The sequence below is a fragment of the Chiloscyllium punctatum genome, chromosome 29 (assembly GCF_047496795.1).
Source record: "Chiloscyllium punctatum isolate Juve2018m chromosome 29, sChiPun1.3, whole genome shotgun sequence".
Lineage (NCBI taxonomy): Eukaryota > Metazoa > Chordata > Chondrichthyes > Orectolobiformes > Hemiscylliidae > Chiloscyllium > Chiloscyllium punctatum.
The window spans coordinates 75,247,215-75,272,275 of record NC_092767.1 but is presented as its reverse complement, the minus strand read 5'-3'; the positions used below and the strand labels follow the sequence as shown (position 1 = coordinate 75,272,275).

Here is a 25,061-nt window from a genome sequence, read left to right as displayed (position 1 = left end):
GAAAACTGGCTAGCCGGTCGAAGTCAGAGAGTGGTGGTAGATGGTAAATATTCAGCATGGAGTCCAGTTACAAGTGGAGTTCCGCAGGGATCAGTTCTGGGTCCTCTGCTGTTTGTAATTTTTATTAATGACTTAGAGGAGGGAGTCGAAGGGTGGGTCAGTAAATTTGCAGATGATACAAAGATAGGTGGAGTTGTGGACAGTGAGGAGGGCTGTTGTCGGCTGCAGAGGGACTTAGATATGATGCAGAGCTGGGCTGAGGAGTGGCAGATGGAGTTCAACCCTGCCAAGTGTGAGGTTGTCCATTTTGGAAGAACAAATAAGAATGCGGAATACAGGGTTAATGGTAGGGTTCTTGGTCAGGTGGAGGAACAGAGGGATCTTGGGGTCTATGTACATAGATCTTTGAAGGTTGCCACTCAGGTGGATAGAGTTTGTAAGAAGGCCTATGGAGTATTATCGTTCATTAGCAGAGGGATTGAATTCAAGAGTCGTGAGGTGATGTTGCAGCTGTACAGGACTTTGGTTAGGCCACATTTGGAGTACTGTGTGCAGTTCTGGTCGCCTCACTTTAGGAAAGATGTGGAAGCTTTGGAGAGGGTGCAGAGAAGATTTACCAGGATGTTGCCTGGAATGGAGAGTAGGTCGTACGAGGATAGGTTGAGAGTTCTCGGCCTTTTCTCGTTGGAACGGCGAAGGATGAGGGGTGACTTGATCGAGGTTTATAAGATGATCAGAGGAATAGATAGAGTAGACAGTCAGAAACTTTTTCCCCGGGTACAACAGAGTGTTACAAGGGGACATAAATTTAAGGTGAAGGGTGGAAGGTATAGGGGAGATGTCAGGGGTGGGTTCTTTACCCAGAGAGTGGTGGGGGCATGGAATGCGCTGCCCGAGGGAGTGGTAGAGTCAGATTCATTGGCGACCTTTAAGCGGCATTTGGATAGGTACATGGATGGGTGCTTAATCTAGGATAGAAGTTCAGCACAACATCGTGGGCCGAAGGGCCTGTTCTGTGCTGTATTGTTCTATGTTCTATGTCTATGTTCTAATGTTCCCAGGACTAAACTGTGACCTTCAGCGTTTGTTGTTTTCAATTAACAATCTCATTTCTCCTCAACTCTTTACCTGATCATTTTAAATGCATTGCTTCTGGTTCACCCTCTTTTATTGCATAATACTAGATCTGAAATAGCACATCCTCTAGATGGCTCCTCACTATCCCCCACATCCTCCAGAAGTTCATCTAGAATGACAGGGAGATTGTTGAAACCTCGAAGGCAGTGCACCAACCCGACTGAGGGTTAAAGTGTTCACGATCTCAAAGTCAAGGTTAAAGCTGCACTGAGTTGGAAGATCCTGGAAGATTTAGCACGGCTGCCTCATGGCTCTGTCAAAACCCACATCAGTTTAAACTCCCCCATATCTGGTTCACTAGTGTCCTTTAGGGAAGGAAATTGCCACTGTCACCTGGTCTGGTCTATATGTGACTCCAGACCCACAGCAATGGGGTTGACATTTAACAGCCTTCTGGGTAATTAGGGAATGGGCAGTAAATGCTGACTCAGCGAGCAAGAATGAATTGTAAATAGCTGCACGGACAAGGACAATGAGTTTGGCTGCAGCAGTACAGAGTCCAATTGAACAGGTACATCGGCAACAAGCCTTGTTATTAATAGTCAACACTTCCTGCAGAACAAAACTAAAGTTCACCAACAAATCCAATTGGGAATTCAGGAGAAACATCTTTTGGCAGCAAGTAGGAATGTCAGTCCGATAGGGAGAGACGGAGGTGAATAGAGTCAATATATTGAAGGGAGCGGGGTGTGGGAAAGTGGATAAACGTGAGGGAGAAGGAATAGAAGAATGGGAGGAGGACTGCTGGTCAGAGGAGGCTCATCTACTGCAGGAACTGATGGGCCAAATGGTCTGTGCTGTAAACGCAACTTAATAAATATAGCTAAGAAGGAAGGTTGGATAGACTGTGTTTGTTTTCATTGGAGTTTCAGCAGGGTGCGACCTGACAGAAGTTTATAAGATTGTGAATGGCACGGACAGCATGGAAAAAACATATGAGGCTTTCTCCCCAGGGTGGAGGGGTCAATTACTCGGGGACACAGGTTCAAGGTATGGGGTGGGGGGGAGTTGTGTGAGGCAGGGTTTTCACACAAAGGATGGTGAATACTTGGAACGCAGTGCCAGTGGAGGCGGTGGAAGCTGACACAATAGCAGCACTGAAGAAACACCTGGAGTATACATGGATAGGAAAGGATTGGGTGGATAGGGATCCTGTAAGTGGATTCTGGATTAGTGGTGCTGGAAGAGCACAGCTTCGAAGCTCCTTGGATGCTCCTCAGAATCTGGTTTCCAGCATCTGCAGTCATTGTTTTTATCCTGTAAGTGAAGACAGTTTTAGGATGGAAGGGCAAAATATGTTGGCATAGGATTGGAGGGCCAAAGGACCTGGTCCTGTGCTGTATTGTTCTTTGCTGTAATATTGGAGAGTGTAACAGGCAGATATACCTAGACTGTCCCCTCTATTCCTGATGAAGGGCTTTTGCCCGAAACCTCGATTTTGCTGCTCGGTGGATGCTGCCTGAACTGCTGTGCTCTTCCAGCACCACTAATCCAGTATTTGGTTTTCAGCATCTGCAGTCATTGTTTTTACCTCGTCCCCTCTATTCAACTGCTGAAACCTTCCCTCAATTTGTAAAGTTGTGGCTCCCATTAAAAAATGGGGATGCTTTTTTTTAATTGCATCCTGACCGGGAGCAGTTGTAAGGGGATGTGCAATCAGCTACCTCAGAATGATTGCGTTTTTGGCTCAGATAAGATTTTCTAGACAGCTGGGGCTGGAAATAATCCCGCTTCCCTTTGAAACTGTTCCAGGGTGAAGCAGACAAAAGGAAAACAAGTTTTCAGTGATGCTGAGCTGAACCAGACTGTGGTCACATCCTGCCCCCTAGCTCCAACCATCTGCTACGTGGTCCTGAGCCAAGGGGTCCCCATTTGCGCCTGTATCTCTCACAGGCTGATCTGTCCGGGATGAAATTCAAGGGTTTGGAACAGGCTCCCAGTCTCAATGTTCGATAGATTCAGGTCCCACAGATATTTGTCAGGAATGTCAATGAGGAGTAATGCACCTTGAAACGATATCCCTGTGACCCCGGGTTGGGGTCAGCAAAAAGGAAGGAAGGAAAGGGAGGGACAGTCACCGTTGTCTTTTAAGAAAGGTGCGGAGATGATTTGTGCACAGCAAGATCCCATAAAGAGCAATGCGACAATGACCACCCCAGCTACTTTCCTGATGTTGGGGGGGGGGGGGGGGGGTGCGGTTGGATGAGAAGAGAAACTGAAGAGAAAGGGGGATGCTCTAAATCAAAAACAAAAACAGAAATGGCTGGAAAAGCTCAGCAGGTCTGGCAGCATCGCATAGAGTCATAGAGATGTACAGCACGGAAACAGACCGTTCAGTCCAACCTGTCCATGCTGACCAGATATCCCAACCTAATCTAATCCCACCTGCCAGCACCCGGCCCATATCCCTCCAAACCCTTCCTATTCAAATACCCATCCAGATGTTTTTTAAATGTTGCAGTTGTACCAGCCTCCATCACTTCCTCTGTACCAGCCTTTGCATGAAAGAATTGTCCCTCAGGTCCCTTTTAACTCTTTCCCCTCTCACCCTAAACCTATGCCCTCTAGTTCTGGACTCCCCCAGCCCAGGGAAGAGACTTTGTCTATTTATCCTATCCATGCCCCTTCATGATTATATAAACCTCTATGAGGTCACCCCTCAGCCTCCAACACTCCAGGGAAAACAGCCCAAACAGCCCTATTCAGCCTCTCCCAGTAGCTCAAATCCTCCAACTCTGGCAACATCCTAGTCAATCTCTTCTGAACCTTTTCAAGTTTACAACATCCTTCCGATAGGAAGGAGACCAGAATGTGTGAAGAGAGGGATAACATTTAGGGTCCAGTGACCCTTCCTCAAAACTGCAATTTCTGGTTTTGTAGCTCGGACAGTGTTGGCTTATATGTGGAAGATAGGGTGGGGGGAGGGGAGAAGGAGTAAATGATAATTGGGGATACAGCCCAAAGAGACGGGAGAAGGTTAAACAAATTGGGTCTGGAATATATAGGATTGAGAGGTAATCTGACTGAAACAAATAAGATTCCTAGGCAATTTGACAGGATAGACATGGAGAGGTCTTGTTTTCCCCTGTGGACCAGAGAACAGAATCTCAACACATGAGGTCGCCCATCTAAGATGGAGATGAGGGGGAATTTCTTATCTGAGGGGAGTGAATCTGTGGAATTCTTTACTGCAGGGAGCAGTTGAGGCTGGGTCATTCAGTATATTCACGACTCAGACAGACAGAGTTTTAATCAGGAAGGGAATCGAGGGCTATGGGGGAAAAGGCAGGAAAGTGGAGTTGAGGATTATCAAATCAGCACAGAATGGCAGAGCAGACTTGATGGGCTGAATGGCCTACTTCTGTTCCTTTGGTCTTACAGTTAAAGGATAAGTATTAGCCAGACATTAGGAAGAAACTCTCCTCTGCTTCGGATCATACTGTGGGATCTTTTACCTTTACGCAAGAAAGCAGGCAGGGCCTTGGAGAAGCATCTGATCGAACTCATTGTCTTTCGAGTCATGGAGTTATACAGCACGGAAACAGACTTGTTGGGCCGAAGGGCCTGTTTCCACACTGTAAGTAATCCAATCAAGCAAGAGGAAAGAGCAAAGAGAGTGCATTAAAAGGGGCTGGCATTTAAGATAAAAGGGAATGGACATAGTAAAAGGAGTAGCCAGGCCAATTAGAAATTAATATCAGGATTTAAACATGGGGGTGGGGGAGCCTGGCTGAGGTAGTAAATGAATGTTTTGTATCTGTCTGTATCAAGGACTGTAGGTCATGGTGGAACGGTGGGGGGGTGGGACGGGGGGGGGGGGGGGGGGGGGGAGGAGCGGGGATGTTTCAGACGCTTGAAGGGTTTACATTTGATCAGGAAATGATTTTGGATGGACTGTCTGAAGTTAAGAGTTGGTAAAGCACTGGGACCAGATTAGATAAGGATGACAAGGGTGGAAAGGCAGTGTGAGGATGTTTGACACAATTCTCCTGTAGATTTTTTTAGAATTGGATGGTGCCAGAGAGTGAAGAATTCCAAATGTTCAAAAAACAGGTGAAGATTGGCCCAGCAACTACAGCTCCTGGGAAGCTGATTGAAACAATAATTTGGGACAGGAATCATTTTTGCTAGATTTTGGTTATTTAAGGAAGGCCAACATGGATTAGTGAAGTACTGGATTAGTGGTGCTGGAAGAGCACAGCAGTTCAGGCAGCATCCAACGAGCAGCGAAATCGACGTTTTGGGCAAAAGCCCTTCATCAGGAATAAAGAAGGGCTTTTGCCCGAAATGTCGATTTCGCTGCTCGTTGGATGCTGCCTGAACTGCTGTGCTCTTCCAGCACCACTAATCCAGTATTTGGTTTTCAGCATCTGCAGTCATTGTTTTTACCTTATGGATTAGTGAAGGACAAGTTGTGTTTAACAGATCGATTTATTGTTGTCATTTGTACCAAGGTACAGTGAAAAGTGCTGTTTAGCGTGCTTTTACAGACAGGTCAACCCATACAGAGTGCACCAGGCTAGCAAAACAGAGTGTAGTACACAGTGCTTGAAATATTAGCTTGCTCTGTCGCTATGGATGCTGCCTGACTCGCCGTGATCTCCAGCATCTGTTGTTTACAGTGAAGAATACAGTGTTATAGTGGCGGAGAAGGTGCAGAGAAAGATCAGAATTAACGTTAAAGAGGTCGGTTCAAAAGTCTGATAACAGCAGGGAAGAAGCTGTTCTTGAATCTGTTTGTACATGTACTCAAACTTTTCTAACTTACGTCCAATGGAAGGGGGTGGAAGAGAGTATAACTGGGGTGGGAGGGGTCTCTTTGATGATGCAGGTCACTTTCCCGAGGCAGTGGGAAGTATAGGTGGAGTCAGTGGAAGGGAGGCTAGTTTCCGTGTTGGACTGAGCTGTGTTCATGACTCTCTGTGGTTTCTTGCAGTCCTGGGCAGAGCTGTTATCGTACCAAACAGCGATCCATCCAGATCGCATGCTTTCTATGGTATCTGGTATCTAGCGCAAGCATCTTGCTGAAGTTTTCTTTGTAGGGGTAGCAGGGAGATTGAGGAGGGTAACACCGTTGACGTGATGTACACGGACTTCCAGAAGGCATTTGATACAGCACTATACAACAGACTTGTCAGCAAAATGGAATAAAGGGGACGTTTACAAACTTGGACACAAAGTTAGCTGAGTGACAGAGAAAAAGTGGGTCATAATTACTGGAAATGTTTTTGGAATGGGAAAGGGAATGTGATATCAGAGGATTGCTATCAGAACCTTTACTCTGCTCAAAATGTAGAAATGATCTAGACTTTGGGGAAAAGAGCACAATGTCAAAGCTTGCAGATAATGCAGAACTTGGAGACATTGTGAATGGAGAGGAGGGTGGGGTGGAACCACAAAAGGACAGAGACAGGTTGATGGAATGAATGGACAGTGGCAGGTCAAATGTCATTTAGTTCAGTGGTGTCATAGAACAGACAGACTGGGAGGTTCAGGTACACAGTTCTTTGCAGGTTGCAACACAGGGTGGTTAAGAAGGTGTTTAGCACGCTTGCCTTCATTGCTGAGATCTTTTAAGTAAAGGAGTTAGGGTGTGACGTTGGGGGTCGTACAGGACATTGGTGAGGCCTCGTCTGGAGTACTGTGTCCAGTTCTGGTCACCCAGTTGTAAGAAGGAGATTATTAAGCTGGAGGGGGTTCAGAAAAATAATTACCAGGATGATGCTGGAAATCAAAGGGTTGGAGTTATAAGGAGAAGTTGGATAGGTTGGGATTTGTTTACACTGGAGTATAAGAGGTTGAGGGGTGACTTTATAGCGGTTTATAAAATAATGAGGGGTATAGATAAGGTGTTTGGCAGGTGTCTTTTCCCTAGGGTGGGGGATTTCAAGACTAGGGGGAACATTTTTAAGGAGAAAGGTTTAAACAAGACATGAGGGGCAATTTTCTTTACATGGAGAGAGGATGGCGTGTGGAACGCACTTCCAGAGGAAGCAGTGGGTCCAGTGGCAATGTTTAAAAGACATTTGGACAAGGATATGAATAGGGAAAGGTTTGGAGGGGTATGGGCCAGAAGCAGGCAGGTGGGACTACTTTAGTTTGGGATTGTGGTTGGCATGGACCGGTTGGGCTGAAGGGTCTGTTTCTGTGCTGGATGACTCTAATCCAGAGAAGAGTGAAATGGTTGGTTGTGGGAGAGAGAGCAAAGATACAAACTAAAGTGCATGACTGTAAACTGGGTGCAGGAGCAGACATACCTTGGGCTATATGCGGTTAAATCACTGAGGTGTGAACAGAGTGAGTAATAAAACAGACAGCACTGTGATCAGGGCATGGAACAGAGTTGTGAATGCATGGAATGCGTTCCCAGTGCTGGTGGTGGAAGCAGAGTCGTTATAGACACTTAAACAACTGCTGGACATACACATGGATAGCAGTGAAGTTGAGGGGTGCGTAGGTTAAGTTACAATATTTTACATTAGGATTAAATCTCGGCACAACATCGTGGGCCAAAGGGCCTGTTCTGCGTTGTACTTTGCTATGTTCTATGAATTGTAAAAGCAGGGAAACGACAGTAAGCCTGTGAAAGCGACTGGTTTAGCTTTGCTGGAGTTACTAGGGTGCAGTTCTGCGCACCACATTTTAGGAGTGGTGTGGACGTGCCGGTGTTGGACTGGGGTAGGCAAGGTCAGAGGTCACACGACACCAGGTTATAGTCCAACAGGTTTACTTAAAATCACAAGCTTTCAGAACGCCGCGATTTTACATAAACCTGTTGGATTATAACCTGGTGTTGTGTGACTTTTGATATTTAGCAAGGACTTGAAGGCGTGACAGCAGAAAAGATTCATGACGCTGGTTCCATTGACAAGGAACGTCAGTGAACAGACTGGAGGAGATTGGATTGGCTTCCTGACAGAAGTCATAGAACCCCTAAAGTGTGGAAACAGGCCCTTCGGCCCAACACGTCCACACTAACACTCCGAAGAGTAATCCATCCAGACCCATTCCCCAACCTTATTATCATATATTTTCCCTCTGACCGATGCACCTAACCTACATATCCATGGACATGATGGGCAATTTTCCACGGCCAATTCACCCTAATCTGCACATCTTTGGACTGCGGGAGGAAACTGGAGCACCCAGAGGAGACCCACGCAGACACGGGGAGAATGTGCAAACTCCACACAGGCAGTCACCCCAAGGGTGGAATCAAGGCTGAGAGGAAGTCTGAGAAAGATCAGAATCACGAGGAGTCTGGACATAGCAAAGAGGGAGTGAAGCACCCCCTCGGCAAACCCCAACACACGCGAAAAGATCAAGAGGACGTGGATTCGAATTGATTTCAAAAGAAACAAATGTGAGGTTAGAGAGGAAGCGACTGCTTCAGATCTGGAATGCTCTGCCTGGAAGGATGCTGGTTCTGCTGTAATGTGTCCTCAAGTACAGGAGTACAGAGAAAGTGTTTATGGTGCCATACGTTTTTTATTTATTCATTCATGGGATGAGGGCATCATTGGCCAGGCAGCAACATATCCATTCCTAATTGCCCAGAGGGTAACTAAGAGCCAATCACATTGCTGTGGGCGTGCAGTCACATGTAGGCCAGACTGGGTAAGGATGGCCCAGTTTCCTTCCCTAAAGGCATTAGTGAACCATAGAGTCACAGAGATGTACAGCACGGAAACAGACCCTTCAGACCAACCCGTCCATGCCGACCAGCTATTCCAACCCAATCTAGTCCCACCAGCCAGCACCCGGCCCATATCCCTCCAAACCCTTCCTATTCGTATACCCATCCAAATGCCTCTTAAATGTTACAATTGTACCAGCCTCCACCACTTCCTCTGGCAGCTCATTCCATACACGTACCACCCTCTGTGTGAAAATGTTGCCCCTTAGGTCTCTTTCATATCTTTCCCCTCTCACCCTAGACCTATGCCCTCTATTTCTGTACTCCCCTACCCCAGAGTAAAGACCTTGTCTATTTACCCTATCCATGCCCCTCATAATTTTATAAACCTCTATAAGGTCATGCCTGAGCCTCTGACGCTCCAGGGAAAACAGCCCCAGCCTGTTCTGCCTCTCCAAACCAGATAGGGTTTTGACTTTTAATTCCAGATTTTTTTATCATTGAATTCAAATTCCACTATCTGCCGTGGTGGGATTCAAACCTGGGTCCCCAGCACATTAGCTGGGATAAATTGCACCATCTTAGGTACAAAGATACCCAGGTACAAAACCAACTGAGGTACAAAGTTAGTAAGAGAAACAGGAGTTAAAAAGTTAAGCATTACTTCATAGAATAGTAGGGAAGTAAAGAAATAAGGTCAACGTTAAATTCTTTCAGAGTTTAGAGAATAAAAGAATAAGTTAAAACTTTAACAGGTGGGTTCAAGTGAGACATTGGAAGATTAATTAAATGGAGAAATAGTGTAAAAGAGAATGGCACTCATTCAGACAGTCAGTGCCAGTACAGTGGTCAAGGTTAGAGTGGGGCTGGAAAAGCACAGCAGGTCAGGCAGCATCCGAGGAGCAGGAAATTCAACCTTTTGGGCAAAAGCCCTTCATCAGGAATGAGGCAGGGAGCCTCCAAATGGAGAGATAAATGTCAGTGCAGTGCTCTGAAATGGTCTCCTTGTGCGGCACCAACAATACTGCGATTCCGGTTAGGATCAGGAACGTTCTGCCTGACAGAGTGGGAGAGGGCAGCTTCAATCCCAGAGGGAACTGCAGGTATTTACCGAGTCAACCAGTTCAGACACACCGTCTGGAGCGGGCGCCACTCAAAGCCGGTCCTCCTGCCTCAGAGGTAGGGGCACTGCCCCAAGAGCTCCCTCTGTCTGGAAAGGGAATGTTTGCAGGATTACGGGGAGAGGCAGTGAGCGAACCGCTTGGCCTGAGAGCTGGGATGGACACACCAGGTGGAAGGGTCTCCTGTGGGCACTCTGTGATGCTGTGAAATGGAACGTGCATTTTTACAAGTGACTAAATTCATAAGAACGTTTTAGCTTTGGCGCTTTGTTTGGGGTGGAGGAGGGGGCTGGTTTGTGGTCCTTGTTGTGAGAGTTGAGAGGGGCTGGATTTTCCCCTTTCTGAAAGATTTGGAAGTTGACTCCCTTGGGAAAACCGCAGCCATTGAGTGTACTGCAACTGCTCATCACGTTAAATTATTCATGGATCACTGACATGCTCATGACATCAATAAGAATCTCAATTTCAATTCTCTCATGGGGTGGAAATCAGACCTAAATACACGTCTGCCTCCTCCCCCCAGCATGGGATTACAACAATAAGAAGTTGCATTAATATAGCACCTTTCAATACGGCAAAATGTTTCATGTAAATATAAATTAGACCAATTTTGATTTTGAGCCATATTAGGACTGGAAGATTCTTGTTTTGAGTGTGAACATGTGAAATACAAGTAGCAGTAGGCCATTCAGCCCCTTGAATCTGCTCCCCCATTCAATACCATCATTACAAGAATGATACCTGGACTTCAAGGGTTAAGTTATGAGGAGACATTATACAAGAGTGGCCTATTTTTCTCTGGAATGCAGAAGGTTAAGGGGTGATCTGATCAAAATCGTCAAGATATTAACAGGAAGACACAGGATCGATGAAGACAAATGTGTGGGGATTCCAGAACTAGGGGCAGAGTCTGAGAATTAGGGTCTGGCGGGTCTGGAGACACACACACAGACACACACACACACACACACACACAATGTAGGGAGACAGAGAGTTTTAAAGTCACACACACCCCTCAGAGTGAAAGTGCTGCTCATCTCTGTCCTGAAAGAATGGCCTCCAATTTAATTTGTATTAACCTGGGCAATGGACCGGCTTTGAGTGGCGCCCGCTCCAGACGGTGTGTCTGAACTGGTTGACTCGGTAAATACCTGCAGTTCCCTCTGGGATTGAAGCTGCCTCTGCCACTCTGTCAGGCAGGACGTTCCTGATCCTAACCGGAATCGCAGTATTGTTGGTGCCGCACAAGGAGACCATTTCAGAGCACTGCACTGACATTTATCTCTCCATTTGGAGGCTCCCTGCCTCATTCCTGATGAAGGGCTTTTGCCCGAAAGGTTGAATTTCCTGCTCCTCGGATGCTGCCTGACCTGCTGTGCTTTTCCAGCCCCACTCTAACCTTGACCACTGTACTGGCACTGACTGTCTGAATGAGCGTCATACCTTAGTGCCATTCTCTTTTACACTATTTCTCCATTTAATTAATCATAAAATGTCTCACATGAACCGACTTGTTAATAGGGTCGTACAGCATGGATGTACAGCATGGAAACAGATCCTTCTGTCCAACCCGTCCATGCCGACCAGATATCCCAACCCAATCTAGTCCCACCTGCCAGCACCCGGCCCATATCCCTCCAAACCCTTCCTATTCATATACCCATCCAAATGCCTCTTAAATGTTGCAATTGTACCAGCCTCCACCACATCCTCTGGTAGCTTATTCCATCCATGTACAACCCTCTGTGTGAAAAGGTTGCCCCTTAGGTCTCTTTTATATCTTTCCCCTCTCACCCTAAACCTATGCCCTCTAGTTCTGGACTCCCCCATCCCAGGGAAAAGACTTTGCCTATTTACCCTATCCATGCCCCTCATGATTTTGTAAACCCTTAATCCTTTATTCTCTTACTTTTAACTCTGAAAGACTTTAATATTAACGTTGACCTTATTTCTTTATTTCTCTACCAATCTACGAAGTAATGCTTACCCTTTTAACTCCCATTTCTCTTAATAACGTTGTACCTAAGTTGTTGTTGTACCTGGGTACCTCTGCATCCAAGATGGCGCAGTGTTATTCAAGCTAATGTTCTGGCCAAAAGCCAACTAGTCCCCTGGGAGGCAGTGGGGAGCTGCCTTCTTGAAATGTTAGGCTTTAATGCAGAAGCCCCCAAGGTTTACGTTCTGGGGAGTGTGTGTTTGAATCCCACCGTGGCAGGTAATGGGACATGAATTCACATAAAAACAAATCTGGAATTAAAGTTGATTGTCACAAAAATATCCATCCAATGCCCTCTAGGGAGGGGGGGGACTCCAACCACTCCACACATAATCCCTCCAACTCTACACATAACCCCAGAGATACCTCAGCCAGACCTTTCTGTGGCCAACGAATGACAGACTTCCCGATGGGGCCCTTTTAATAACTGGATGTGTGTTTACAGCCTGTGTTAGGTAGCTACCTGCATCCCTTTCACCCAGCCAGGCATGCACGGGGAGGAACAAGATCAGGGTTATTTCAGGGTCAACTGAGATCAGCTTCTGAAGGGGGGTTGAGGCTGGGAGTAGGACCATTAGTCGGTTCATTTCCCAGGATCGCAGTCCTTTTTATAACAGGCAGCGAAATCAATCGTTTCAGTCAGCAGATGGGGAATGCATTTGTTCTGTAATCGTAATATATTGAGTTCCACAACAACCTCCCTTTCCTGTCTGCCTCCCTGGAAGGGTGTAGGTTTCTATTTGTCAGTGTTCTGCACAGTTTTCCTAATCCAGGACCACCCCCCCTCCCACCATTCCCCCCCCCCACTTGTCTTTACATCATCTCCCATGATGCTGCTGGAGATACAGGAGTCTCACGGGACATCAGAGCTCAGGCAGGGTTTATAGAATTCCTCAGGATTCTGTCACTGCTCATGTGGCCCTTCCTCAGGTGCTCGGTCCCTCCTGCCGTGTTCGAAACATGGCAACCATTTTACACACAGGAAACTTCCACAAGCAACCATGTAATTTTGGAGGGGTCACCTCGCTATCGGTCCATATTGGCCCCTCCCTAGGCACCAGGGAGAGATCCTGTGCCGTTTTACTCAAAACAGAGGTCATGAGGATTTCTGAAACCCTGCTACCAGCATCTTAGCATCAGGTTCCTGGCACCTTTCCAACCCACTACCTACAGCGACAGGGCAGCAGATACATGGGAACACCACCTCCTGCAGGTTCCCCTTCACTCACCATCCTGACTTGAATGTACATCGCCGTTCCCTCAGTGTCGCTGGGTCAGATTTATGAATAACGTTCTGTACCTACACTCCCTCAGCACTGACCCTCCGACAGTGTGGCACTCTCTCAGCACTGACCCTCCGACAGTGCGGCACTCCCTCACACTGACCGTCCGACAGTGCGGCGCTCCCTCAGCACAGATCCTCCGACAGTGCGGCACTCCCTCAGCACTGACCCTCCAACAGTGCAACGCTCCCTCAGTACTGATCCTCCGACAGTGTGGCACTCCCTCAGCACTGACCCTCCGACAGTGCGGCGCTCCCTCCACACTGACCATCTGACAGTGTGGCCCTCCCTCAGCATTGACCTCTGACAGTATGGCGCTCCCTCAGCACTGACGCTCCGACAGTGCAGCGCTCCCTCAGCACCGACCCTCCAAACAGTACAGCACTCCCTCAGCACTGACCCTCCGACAGTGCGGCACTCCCTCAGCACTGACCCTCCGACAGTGCGGTGCTCCTTCAGTACTGACCCTCTGACAGTGCGGTGCTCCCTCAGCACTGACCCTCCGACAGTGCAACGCTTCCTCAGCACTGATCTTCCGACAGTGCGGCGCTCCCTCAGTACTGACCCTTCAACAGTGTGGCACTCCCTCAGCACTGACCCTCCACCAGTGTGGCACTCCCTCAGCACTGACCCTCCGACAGTGCGGCTCTCCCTCCACACTGACCATCTGACAGTGTGGCCCTCCCACTGCACTGACCCTCCGATAGTGCAGCACTCCCTCAGCGCTGACCCTCCAACAGTGCGGTGCTCCCTCATCACTGACCCTCTGACAGTGCGGTGCTCCCTCAGCACTGACCCTCCAACAGCGTGGCACTCCGTCAGCACTGACCTTCTGACAGTGCAGCACTCCCTCACTGCTTACCCTCTGCCAGTGCAGCACTCCCTCAGCACTGACCCTCCAACAGTGTGGTGCTCCCTCAGCAGTGACCCTCTGACAGTGCGGTGCTCCCTCAGCACTTACCCTCCGACAGTGCGGCATTCCCTCAGCACTGACCATCCAAACAGTGCGGCATTCCCGCAGCACTGATCCTCTGACAGAGCGGCACTCCCTCAGCGCTGATCGTCCGACAGTGCAGCACTCCCTCAGAGCAAACCCTCTGACAGTGCAGCACTCCCTCAGCACTGACTGTCCGACAGTGCGGCTTTCCCTCAGCACTGACCCTCTAAACAGTGCGGCACACCCTCAGCACTGACCCTCTGACAGTGCGGCACTCCCTCAGCGCTGATCCTCCGACAGTGCAGCACTCCCTCAGAGCTAACCCTCTGACAGTGCAGCACTCCCTCAGCACTGACTGTCCGACAGTGCGGCACTCCCTCAGCGCTGACCCTCCAGTGGGACTGGACAGGGCAGAAGGGGGTCCCCTGAGGTAACAGAGCTCCACCTTGTGGATAAATTGCACACGATCAAAAATGACTGCCTGAGAAAATGCTCTAAATCACTGGAGTGATTCCCTCAACGAGCCCTTTGCCCTCCTGAATATATTGATCTGCCGGCGGCAATTGGACCGGCTTTAGACAGTGAATTGCAGACCCAGGGCTAATGCAACTGAGGTCATGAGGATTTCTGAAACCCTGCTACCTGCACCTCTGTATCAGGTTTCTGACACCTTTCCAACCCACTACCCCCACCATCTAGAAGGACAAAGGCAGCACATACCATGTTTTCTTTTATTCTCTCATGGGAGGTGGGTGTCACTGGCTGGACTAGTATTTATTGCTCATCCCTAACTGCCCCTGTAGAAGGTGGGCCTGGGCTGCCCTCTTGAACTGCTGCAGTCTGTGTGTGATAGGCAGATCCACAATGCTGTTAGGGACAGAGATCCAGGAGTTTGACTCAGTGACACTGAAAGAATGGTGATATATTTCCAAGTCAGGACAGCAAGGGAGTGGGAGGGGATCTTGCAGGGGGTGGTGTTCCCATGTATCTGCTGCCCTTGACCTTCTAGATGGAAGTGGTCGTGGGTTTGGAAGGCGCTGCCTGAGGATCTTCCTGGATCCAGTGTAGAGGCCGGACTGGGAGAGGTGGGAGGTTTCAGGGGTGTGTAGGTCTCGAGAGGTGACAGAGGTCATGAGGGTGTGCATGTGTTTTGTGAAGAGACTGGCCATACCGAGCATGTGTGTATATGCAATGCCATCATACCACAGTGCCATCTTACCACAGTGCCATCAAAGCACAGTGCCATTGTACCGTGGTGCCATTGTACCGTGGTGCCAATGTACAGCAGTGCCATCTTTCCGTGGTGCCATCTTACCCGACTGCATGGCTGCATCCTCTTGCCCGATCGTATTGGGATATTGATGACGATTGCCTGGCGTTTGGGTTTCCATACCCCCTGTTCCCCTGGCTGGAGACGGCAGCGTTAAAACCAGAGCCTAAATTTGAGAAGAAAAAGCTGGGTTGTTTCTTGTCTCTCTCACTTCTCCCATCTTACCCCTCTCCCCCCTCCCCCCTTCAGTTTGCCCTCTCTCCATCTCCCACCCATCCCCGTCATCGCCCTTACCAACCCAGATTCTCACCTCATTCCTAATGAGGCTCGTGACAGAGATAGAGGCAGGGGAAGGGTCTAGACATGTTCTTATTGACCTCCAAAACCTTCCCCCAAGCCTCCCCCCTCAATGAGATTGGTAATTCATTACCTATAGAAGCACCTTACATGAAGTTACCACTAATAACAATAATGGTGAATATTAATGAATTACTTACACGAGGAATGAAGACAGTTTGGTTTGTAACTCCCTGATTTAGTCATGTTCTACATGTGAGAGCATGCTGGGCTGTTGGGGGTGCTGATGCAGCCTACTATTCAACTACAGAAGCCAACACCACCATGCCCCCAACCTGATAGGTGCCTTTCGCCATGACAACACGGGTCAGGATTGGAAATTTTCACTTTGCCGATAGAGTGACATGCAGCTGGTGTTCCGGTGATGTCCTCACAGAGATCAGCCAACTCAATCCCAACCAAACCTGGACGTTGCACCTTCTTATTCTGCCTAGCAACTGGGAACGGCATTCCCCATCTGCCCTGGGTGTCAACTCTTTAGATTAGATTCCCTACAGTGTGGAAACAGGCCCCCCCGGCCCAGCAAGTCCACACCAACCCTCCGGACAGTAACCAATCCAGACCCATTTCCCTCTGACTAATGCACCTAACACTATGGGTAATTCAGCATGGCCGATTCACCTGACCTGCACATCTTTGGACTGTGGGAGGAAACCGGAGCACCCAGAGGGAACACACAAGGCACAGGGAGAATGTGCATACTCCACACAGACAGTCACCCGAGGCTGGAATCGAACCTGGGACCCTGGCACTGTGAGGCAGCAGTGTTAACCATTGAGCCACCGTGCTGCCCAAAAAGCAACAACCCTGACACGGCACTGCAAACATCAGTGGCTTACCCACCCCAGCACTACACCTGGTCAGTGTGGGGTTTGAACCCATGACCTTGGCGTTATTAGCACCACGCTGTAACCATAATAAGCCGGTTGGACTATAACATGGTGTTGGGTGATTTGGACATTGTACACCTCAGTCTCACACCCAAATCTCGACAATGACCAGTGTTGAAACTAAGTGGGGGCTGGCAACAGGGCTAAATACAAAGAGGCCCCAGTGAGATTTGAACACACGACCTCTGGTTTACTAGACCAGTGCACTAACCGCTGAGCCATGGGGCCTGGCGAAAGTTGAATCTCAGAGAGTGGGGATAAAGGGGTCTGTTTCAGGATGGCAGCCGGTGACTAGTGGATCAGTGTTGGGACCACCACTGTTCGCGTTATACCTTTACCATCTGGACGGAGGAACTGAGGGCATTGTCACTAGGTTTGCAGATGACACAGGAATAGGTGGAGGGACAGGTAGTGTTGAGGAAGTGGGGAGGCTGCAGGAGGACTTGGACAGGTGGGAGAGTGGGCAAAGAAGTGGCAGATGGAGTACAATGTGGGAAAGTGCGAGGTTGTGCACTTTGTAGGAGGTGGTGACTATTTGGTAAATGAGGAAGACCAAAACTCAAAGGAACTTGGGGGTCGTAGATCAGGATTCACTTCAGGTTAATATGCATGGTTCCATTGGCATTTGGGAAGGCGAATGCAATGTGAGCTTTCATTTCGTGAGGGCTAGAGTACAAGAGCAGGGATGAGGTGCTGAGGCTGTATAAGGCTCTAGTCAGACTGCACTTGGAATATTGTGAGCAGTTTTGGGCCCGGTGCCTATGGAAGGATGTGCTGGAGTTGGAGGGGGTCCAGACGAGGTTTACAAGAATGACCCCGGGGATGAAGGGCTTGTCATATGAGTTGTGATTGAGGACTCTGGGTCTGTACTTGTTGGGAGTTTAGAAGGATAATCGGGTGAGATCCGACTGACAGAATGCTGGGAGACCGGGTTGGAATGGACATGGAGAAGATGGTTCCCCCAGTCAGACCTGAGGGCACAGCCTCAGGGTAAAGGGACAACCCTTTCGAACAGAGATGAGGAGGAATTTCTTCAGCCAGGGGGTGGGGAATCTGTAGAATTCATTCTCGCAGATGGCTTTGGACGCCAAGTTATTCAGTATATTTAAAATGGAGACAGATACGTTATTGATCAATAAAGGGATCAATGGTGATGGGGAGAAGGCAGGAGATTGGGGTTGTGAAACATATCAGCCAAGACTGTTTGGTGGGGCGGACTCAATGGGCTGAATGGCCTAATTCTGTTCCAGTATCTTATGGTCTTATAGGATCCATCAATATAGAGTGTCTAAAGAGTAGTAGGTAGTTACAGTAACCGAGAGGTTTATTACATGATAGTAATAAACTATATTTGGCAAGACGTCATGACTGGGACCTTCTGGAGTTGGTACAAATCCGTCCGCTCCCTCTGAAAGTTGGAGTAGGACTCCCTGTCTCCACTGTCTGTCACGTGAACATTAACCTCTTCACAGCCATGACCTTATACAATATCGCTGTTTGTCACAGCTAGCTCTGTGTAAATTGGCTGCCACATTTTCTACGTTGCAACATGACTTAATTGACTGGGGGCAGCTGTCAGCACACCTATAAATGCAAGTCCTTCATTTACAGCCTTGTAAACCACGCAATAATTTTGGAGACAGATCGTTAAACGTTGGCAGTCTGCGTGTGGACGAGCCAGTCCCAGCATTAGTATGCACATCCATTTCAAAGCACTGCTTACCAGACTAATGCGCTGCATTCCTGATAGAGCTTACTTCTGTCATAAATCCAAAAGGATTAGTAAAGATTATTTCTAATGGGACTTGGGATTGGTTCAAAACTCACTTAGTCTTTCAGCACAGCAACTGCAGCTGGAAGGGAAGGTCCAGCCTTTTTAATCACAGTCAGGATTGTCACAGGCTGGGCTGGCATGGTAATCAACTCTGACGTGACTGATCCACATGAACAGGCTGTGGCTCAATGGGGAGTACACTGACCTTCACAGTTTTTAGGTTCAATCCCCACTCCAGACTCGACAGTTACAGGAATGCTGTACTGTCAGAAATGCTGTCTGTCTGCGAGACATCTTAAACTAAGGACCTGTGTTTGGACAGAAGAGTTTGATTGTACTGGCTGTGGTTGAGTTCACTGCGGGGTCAATATTTCTCACTAAAACCACAGATTAGCTAATCACAAAAAACTGCACTTTCCAAATTAGGTTTCCAGTTAAGATTCAAGCCCCGTGAATGCAGAGCAATGATCATCTCTGACAAAAGATAAATCCAACCATCGCCCTTGACATTCAATGGTGTTAGTATTATCGAGTTCCACACCGTCAACATGCTGGGAGTTACCATTGACCAGAAACTGAACTGGACTCCCCATGTAAAATATCAAAAGGTCCCTCAGGCAGCACCTTCCACACCCACGACCCCTTCCATCTAGAAGGACAAGGGCAGCAGATACATGGGAACACCACCCCCTGCAAGTTCCCCTCACCATCCCAACTTGGAAATATATCAGCTTTCATTCAGTGTCACTGGGTCAGATTCCTGGAATTCCCTCCCTCAGGGCATTGTGGGTCAACCCACAGCACATGGACTGCAGTGGATCAAGCAGCAGCTCACCCCCACCTTCTCAAGGGGCAATTAGAGACGGGCAATAAGTGTTGGCCCAGCCAATGGCATAAATGCAAGCTCTTTACTCTATCCTAGAAGGTCAGTTGGAAACGACAGTGTCTGAGCTCACTGGGTTGTTTCTACAACCTTTCATGGGATGTGGGCATCGTCAAGGGGACTACAATGCTGCGGGTCTGGAGTCACACACAGGTCAGAAGGAACTTCCTTCCCGACAGCACATTGGTGAACCAGATGGGATTTATTACAACAAAAAAAGACAACAGCAAGGGAGAACCAGTGTATTTGGATCTTCAGGCAGCTTTTGATAAGATCCCTCATAAGAGTCAGTGAGCAAAATTAAAGCACGTGGGATTAGTAGGTAATATTGTGTACAGTGCTGGTCACCGCACCACCAGAAGGATGTGGATGCTTTGGGGAGGGTACAGAAAAGGTTTACCGGGACGTTGCCTGGTATGAGGGATTTTGGCTGTGAGGAAAGGTTGGATAGGCTAGGTTTATTCTCACTGGAACGCAGGAGGTTGAGGGTTGATCTGTTAGATAGTTATAAGATTGTGAATGGCATGGATAGAATGGAAAGTATGTGGCTTTTCTCTCAGGGTTGGAGGGGTCAATTACCAGGGGACACAGGTTCAAGGTGCAAGGGGCTAAGTGTTTTACACAAAGGGTGGTGAGTGCCTGGAGGAGGTGGTGGGAGTAGACACAATAGCAGCATTCAAGAAGCACCTGGACAGATATATGGATAGGAAGGGTATAGGGACATATGGCCTGTAAGTGAAGACAGTTGCAGTATGGAAGGGTTGGAGGGCCGAAGGGCCTGTTCCTGTGCTATATTGTTCTTTGTGTGTATTGGCGTGGATTAAGAATCAGTTGACAGACAGGAAATAGAATGAGAATAAATGTGTCTTCCTCTGTATGTCAGGCTGTGACACAGGGGCGGCACGGTGGCTCAGTGGTTAGCACTGCTGCCTCACAGCGCCAGGGACCCGAGTTCGATTCCGGCCTCGGGTGACTGTCTGGGTGGAGTTTACACGTTCTCCCCGTGTCTGTGCGGGTTTCCTCCCACAGTCCACGGATGTGCAGGTGAGGGAGGATTGGCCCTGGGAAATTGTCCAGGGGATGTGTGGGTTATGCGGATTAGCTGCAGGAGTAAGGTAAGTGGATGGGATGTTTAATGGGCCGAATGGCCCGCTTCCACACCGCAGCAATTCTACAATTCCAGAGGTTTTGGAATCAGGGCTTGGGCACTGGCTATCCATGAGATAAATAAGTGACCCGATCGGGGGGAATCGACAGCAATGTTTCCCAAGTTGGCTGATGGCAGAGAACGCTGTGAAGGGGATGTGAAAAGACTTCAAGTGGAGTGAGTGGGCAGACACATGGCAGATGCAGCACACTGCGAATAAATGTGACATTCTTCACTTGGAGTGATAATCAGATGGCAAGAGCATTATTTAAACTGTGATGTATTTAGAAATGTGGATGTCCAACAGAATCTAGGATGTTTGTGTGCACCAGTTAGTGAAAGCAGACAGGCAGATGTAGCAGCAATTCTGAAGGTATGTTCACTTTCATTGCAAGAGGACCTGAGCTCAAAAACACAGTGAAGGCAGCGTTTGGTATGTTCCCCTTTAATGGTCAGAGTATGGAGTACAGGAGTTGGGAGGTCACGTTGTGGCTGTACAGGACATTGGTTAGGGCACTTTTGGAATACTGTGTGCAATTCTGGTCTCCCTGCTGTAGGAAGGATGTTGTGAAACTTGAAAGGATTCAGAAATGGTTTAGAAGGATGTTGCCAGGGTTGGAGGGTATGGGCCGATAGGGAGACACTAAGTAGACTGGGGTTATTTTCCCTGGAGCATTGGAGGCTGAGGGATGACCTTATAGAGGTTTATAAAATCATGAGGGGCATGGATAGGGTGAACAGACAAGGTCTTTTCCCCAGGGAAGGGGGAGTCTGAAACTGGGGGGCATAGGTTTAGGGTGAGAAGGGAAAGATTTAAAAAGCACCTAAGAGGTAACATTTTCACACAGTGGTACGTGTATGGAATGAGCTGCCAGAGGAAGTGGTGGAGACTGATACAATTACAACATTTAAAATGCATCTGGATGGGTATATGATTAGGAAAGGTTTAGAGGGATATGGGCCAAGTGCTGGCAATGGGACTAGATTAATTTAGGGTATCTGGTCAGCATGGACGAGTTGGACCGAAGGGTCTGTTTCCTTGCTGTGTGTCTCTATGATTTTATTGCGTCTTGAGACAAGTGAGTTCTAAAGACACACCATCCTTTTCATACTTCCGTGATAAATGGGCGAACCCTAATTTTGGAATGGTGACCTCCCACTGCACCCTCGTCGCTCCTAAATTCTCCTAAATAAGAGGAGACAGCCTCTCCACCCCCTGCCCCCAGTCAGGTCCCCTCAGGATCTGACATGTCTCCTTTTCCTGTGTTTTTCTGCACTCCAGTGGGTATAAACCCAGCCTGTCTAACCTTTCCCAACCAATCCAACCCAGGCATTTGTCTGTTAAACCTTCTCTGAGTGATGTAAATGTGATGTGGGAGGCGATAGTGTGCTGGTAACGTCACTGGGCAGGCGCCGCAGAAACTCAGCTTAATGTTCTGAGGTTGGTGAGTTCGAATCCCACTGCGGCAAATCATAGGATCCCGTCAATGTGGAAGCAGGCCATTCGGCCCATCAAGTCCACACCGACCCACCGAAGAGCATCCCACTACCCTATCCCTGCGTCTCCCATGGCTAACCCACCTGGCCTGCACATCCCTGGACACTATGGGGCGATTTAGCACGGCCATTCCACCTTAACCTGCGCATCTTTGGACTGTGGGAGGAAGCCCACGCAGACACAGGGAGAATGTGCAAACTCCACCCAGACAGTCGCCTGAGGCTGGAATCGAACCCAGGTCCCTGGCGCTGTGAGTCAGCAGTGCTAACCACTGAGCCACTGTACAGCCCATAATGGTAAAATTTAATGAAAATCTGGAATCTAAAAAAAGACTGAGCTGTTGGAATCACTGTCAATTGTGTTAAAAACCTGACTGATTTGCTAATGTCATTGTAAGGAAGTGAAATCTGCACCTGGCCTGGCCTATATGTGACTCCAGACCCACAGCATTGTGGTTGACAATAAATGCTGGCTTGGGTGGGGGGGGGGGTAGGGGGGAGGTGATGGTATGGTGGTAACCCGCACCAATCAACCACACCGCCCCGTGGCCGAACATTTCAACTCCCCCTCCCACTCTGCCGAGGATATGCAGGTCCTGGGCCTCCTCCATCGCTGCTCCCTCACCACCTGACGCCTGGAGGAAGAACGCCTCATCTTCTGCCTCGGAACCCTCCAACCCCAGGGCATCAATGTGGACTTCACCAGGTCTGTACCGCCTGCCAACAAGATCATGGCTGACCTGTATCTTAATTCAACTCATATTTGGAGAATGCTGGAGAAACTCAGCAGGTCTGACTTCACCAGTTTCCTCATTTCCCCTCCCCCAATCTTACCCCAGTTCCAACCTTCCAGCTCAGCACCATCCTCATGACCTGTCCCACCTGTCAATCTTCCTTCCCACCCATCGACTCCACCCTCCTCTCTGACCTATCACCTTTACCCCCACCTCCATTCATCTATTGCACTCTCAGCTACCTTGCCCCCAACCCCACCCCCCTCCCATTTATCCTGAGGCTCCCAGCCTCATTCCTGATGAAGGGCGCTGGTCCGAAACGTCGATTCTCCTGCTCCTTGGATGCTGCCTGACCTGCTTTTCCAGCAACACTCTAACCTAGACTATTAATCCAGAGAGTCGACAAGTGTGTTGCTGGAAAAGCACAGCAGGTCAGGCAACATCCGAGGAGCAGGAGAATCAATGTTTTGGGCAAAAGCCCTTCATTAGGAATATTAATCCACAGACCCAGGCAATGCTGTGGGGACCTGGGTTCAAATCCCACCACGGTAGATGGTAAACTTTGAAATCGATTTAAAAAGAAAACAATTTGGAATTAAGAGTCTAATGATAACCGTGAGTCAGTTGTGAAAAAGAAAGTCACCATTTAGTTCAGAAATGTCCTTGAAGGGACGGGGAAGGTGCCATCCTTACCTGGTCTGGCGTACGTGTAACTCCAGACCCAGTGCAATGTTGATTCTTAATCTAAACCCATCCCTTGAATGAATAAATACAAATTTTTAAAAAGTCCCCATTTGGTTCTGAAATCATCTGTGGACCGAAAAAAAAAAGAGAACAGGTGCTGAAAAGTGCAGTCCCCAGCAAACTGCAAATCTCCGTGACACTGCAAGGGGTTTCTGTGTTATTGCACGTGCCTGTTTCACCAGATGCCACTTGGCGTTGGGTACTTGAAGCAGAACAAAAGACAGCTGGGGAGTGAGCAGGAGTCCTGTCGATGTGTCCATGACAGCAATGACACAGACTCTATCCCTCCATAGCCCACCTGTCCCAACATTTGGTGATGGATTTGTCACCGAAGCTGTCAGTGTTTGTAAAAATACACAAAAAAACTGCACCTGTCTGCATCTCAGAACATCCCAAAGCATCTCACAGCCAGCTAAGCGCTTTTTATTTTGCAAATGTGGTCACTCAAAGACCCGAAATAGAGTCAGAGAGATGCACAGCGCGGAAACAGACCCTTCGGTCCAACTCGTCCATGCCGACCGGATATCCCAACCCAACCTAGTCCTATTTGCCAGCACTTGGCCCATATCCCTCCAAACCCTTCCTATTCATGTACCCATCCAGATGCCTCTTAAATGTTGTACCGGCCTCCACCACTTCCTCTGGCAGTTCATTCCATCATTTGTCGCTCATTGCAAATGACACCCCCACCATTCTCAGCCTCTGCTTTCCAATCTCTCCATGCCTCCTCACCTCCCTCTCTCCCTACTTCCGGAGCCACGGAGATCTCACCCCGATTCCCATGACTCCACCGCAGGTCCTGAAAACTGTCCCGGGGTTTCTGGGCTGCAGATGCCGGGAGTGAGAGTCAATAGATGTGGAGCCGGAAGAATCCAACAGGTCAGACAGCATCCGAGGGGCAGGAGAGTCAACACTGCCAGCTCAAACGTTGACATTCCTGCTCCTCGGATGCTGTCAGACCTGCTGTGCTCTTCCAGCTCCACATCTACAGTAGAACCTCGATTATCGGAACATCAATTATCCGAATTTTGGATTATCGGAACAAGATCTCAAGGTCCTGTAAAAATGGCATGAGGTAACTCAACATTTGGTTATGGTGTTAGCAGCAATATGACGTGCATTACTGGATAACCGGGAAATGTTCGAATAATTGGCACTCAGAAATTACCGCTTGTCTCTGGCTGTCTGAACGATCGATTATCTGAATAAAATACCGTTTCGTTCGGACAATCGATTGTTCGGATAATCAATCGTTCGGATAATCGAGGTTTCTAATGCACTGACTTCAGCAAACCCCAACCTGGAATGAGCTCCTTTTGTATCCCCCTTTCCCAAACGGGAAAGTAGTGGTTTATCTGCAGGCTTATCCAAAACCCCTGGGGAGGGTGGGGCGGGTGGATGCAGTCTGATTACTGGGCTGTGGACATTGACTGCGATGTGCATTTGGATGGTGCCTTTGAGCCACTCCCAAGCTACGTCAGAGCAACGCTGTCAATCATTTATGTCAATGATTCGGATGTGCACGCAGGAGGTATGGTTTGTAAGATTTTTGATTATACCAACATTCTTGGACAGCCAAGAAGATTATCTCAGAGCACAATGGGGACGTTCATCAGATGGGCCAATGGGCTGAGGAGTGGCAGATGGAGATAGAT

General features: G+C 48.5%; 1 protein-coding gene and 1 non-coding gene across 2 annotated transcripts in view; both read right to left on the bottom strand.

Moving 5' to 3' along the window:
• The window catches only part of numbl (NUMB like endocytic adaptor protein), a 169,310-nt gene that overhangs the window by 128,498 nt on the left and 15,751 nt on the right, over positions 1-25,061 (bottom strand). The window contains exon 4 of the mRNA XM_072549491.1: positions 15,426-15,546. Within this exon, the coding sequence (XP_072405592.1) occupies positions 15,426-15,546 (121 nt within the window). The remainder of the gene's footprint in view (positions 1-15,425; positions 15,547-25,061) is intronic.
• trnat-agu (transfer RNA threonine (anticodon AGU)) lies at positions 16,783-16,855 on the bottom strand. Its single transcript has one exon. It is a non-coding gene; the product is annotated as a tRNA-Thr (tRNA).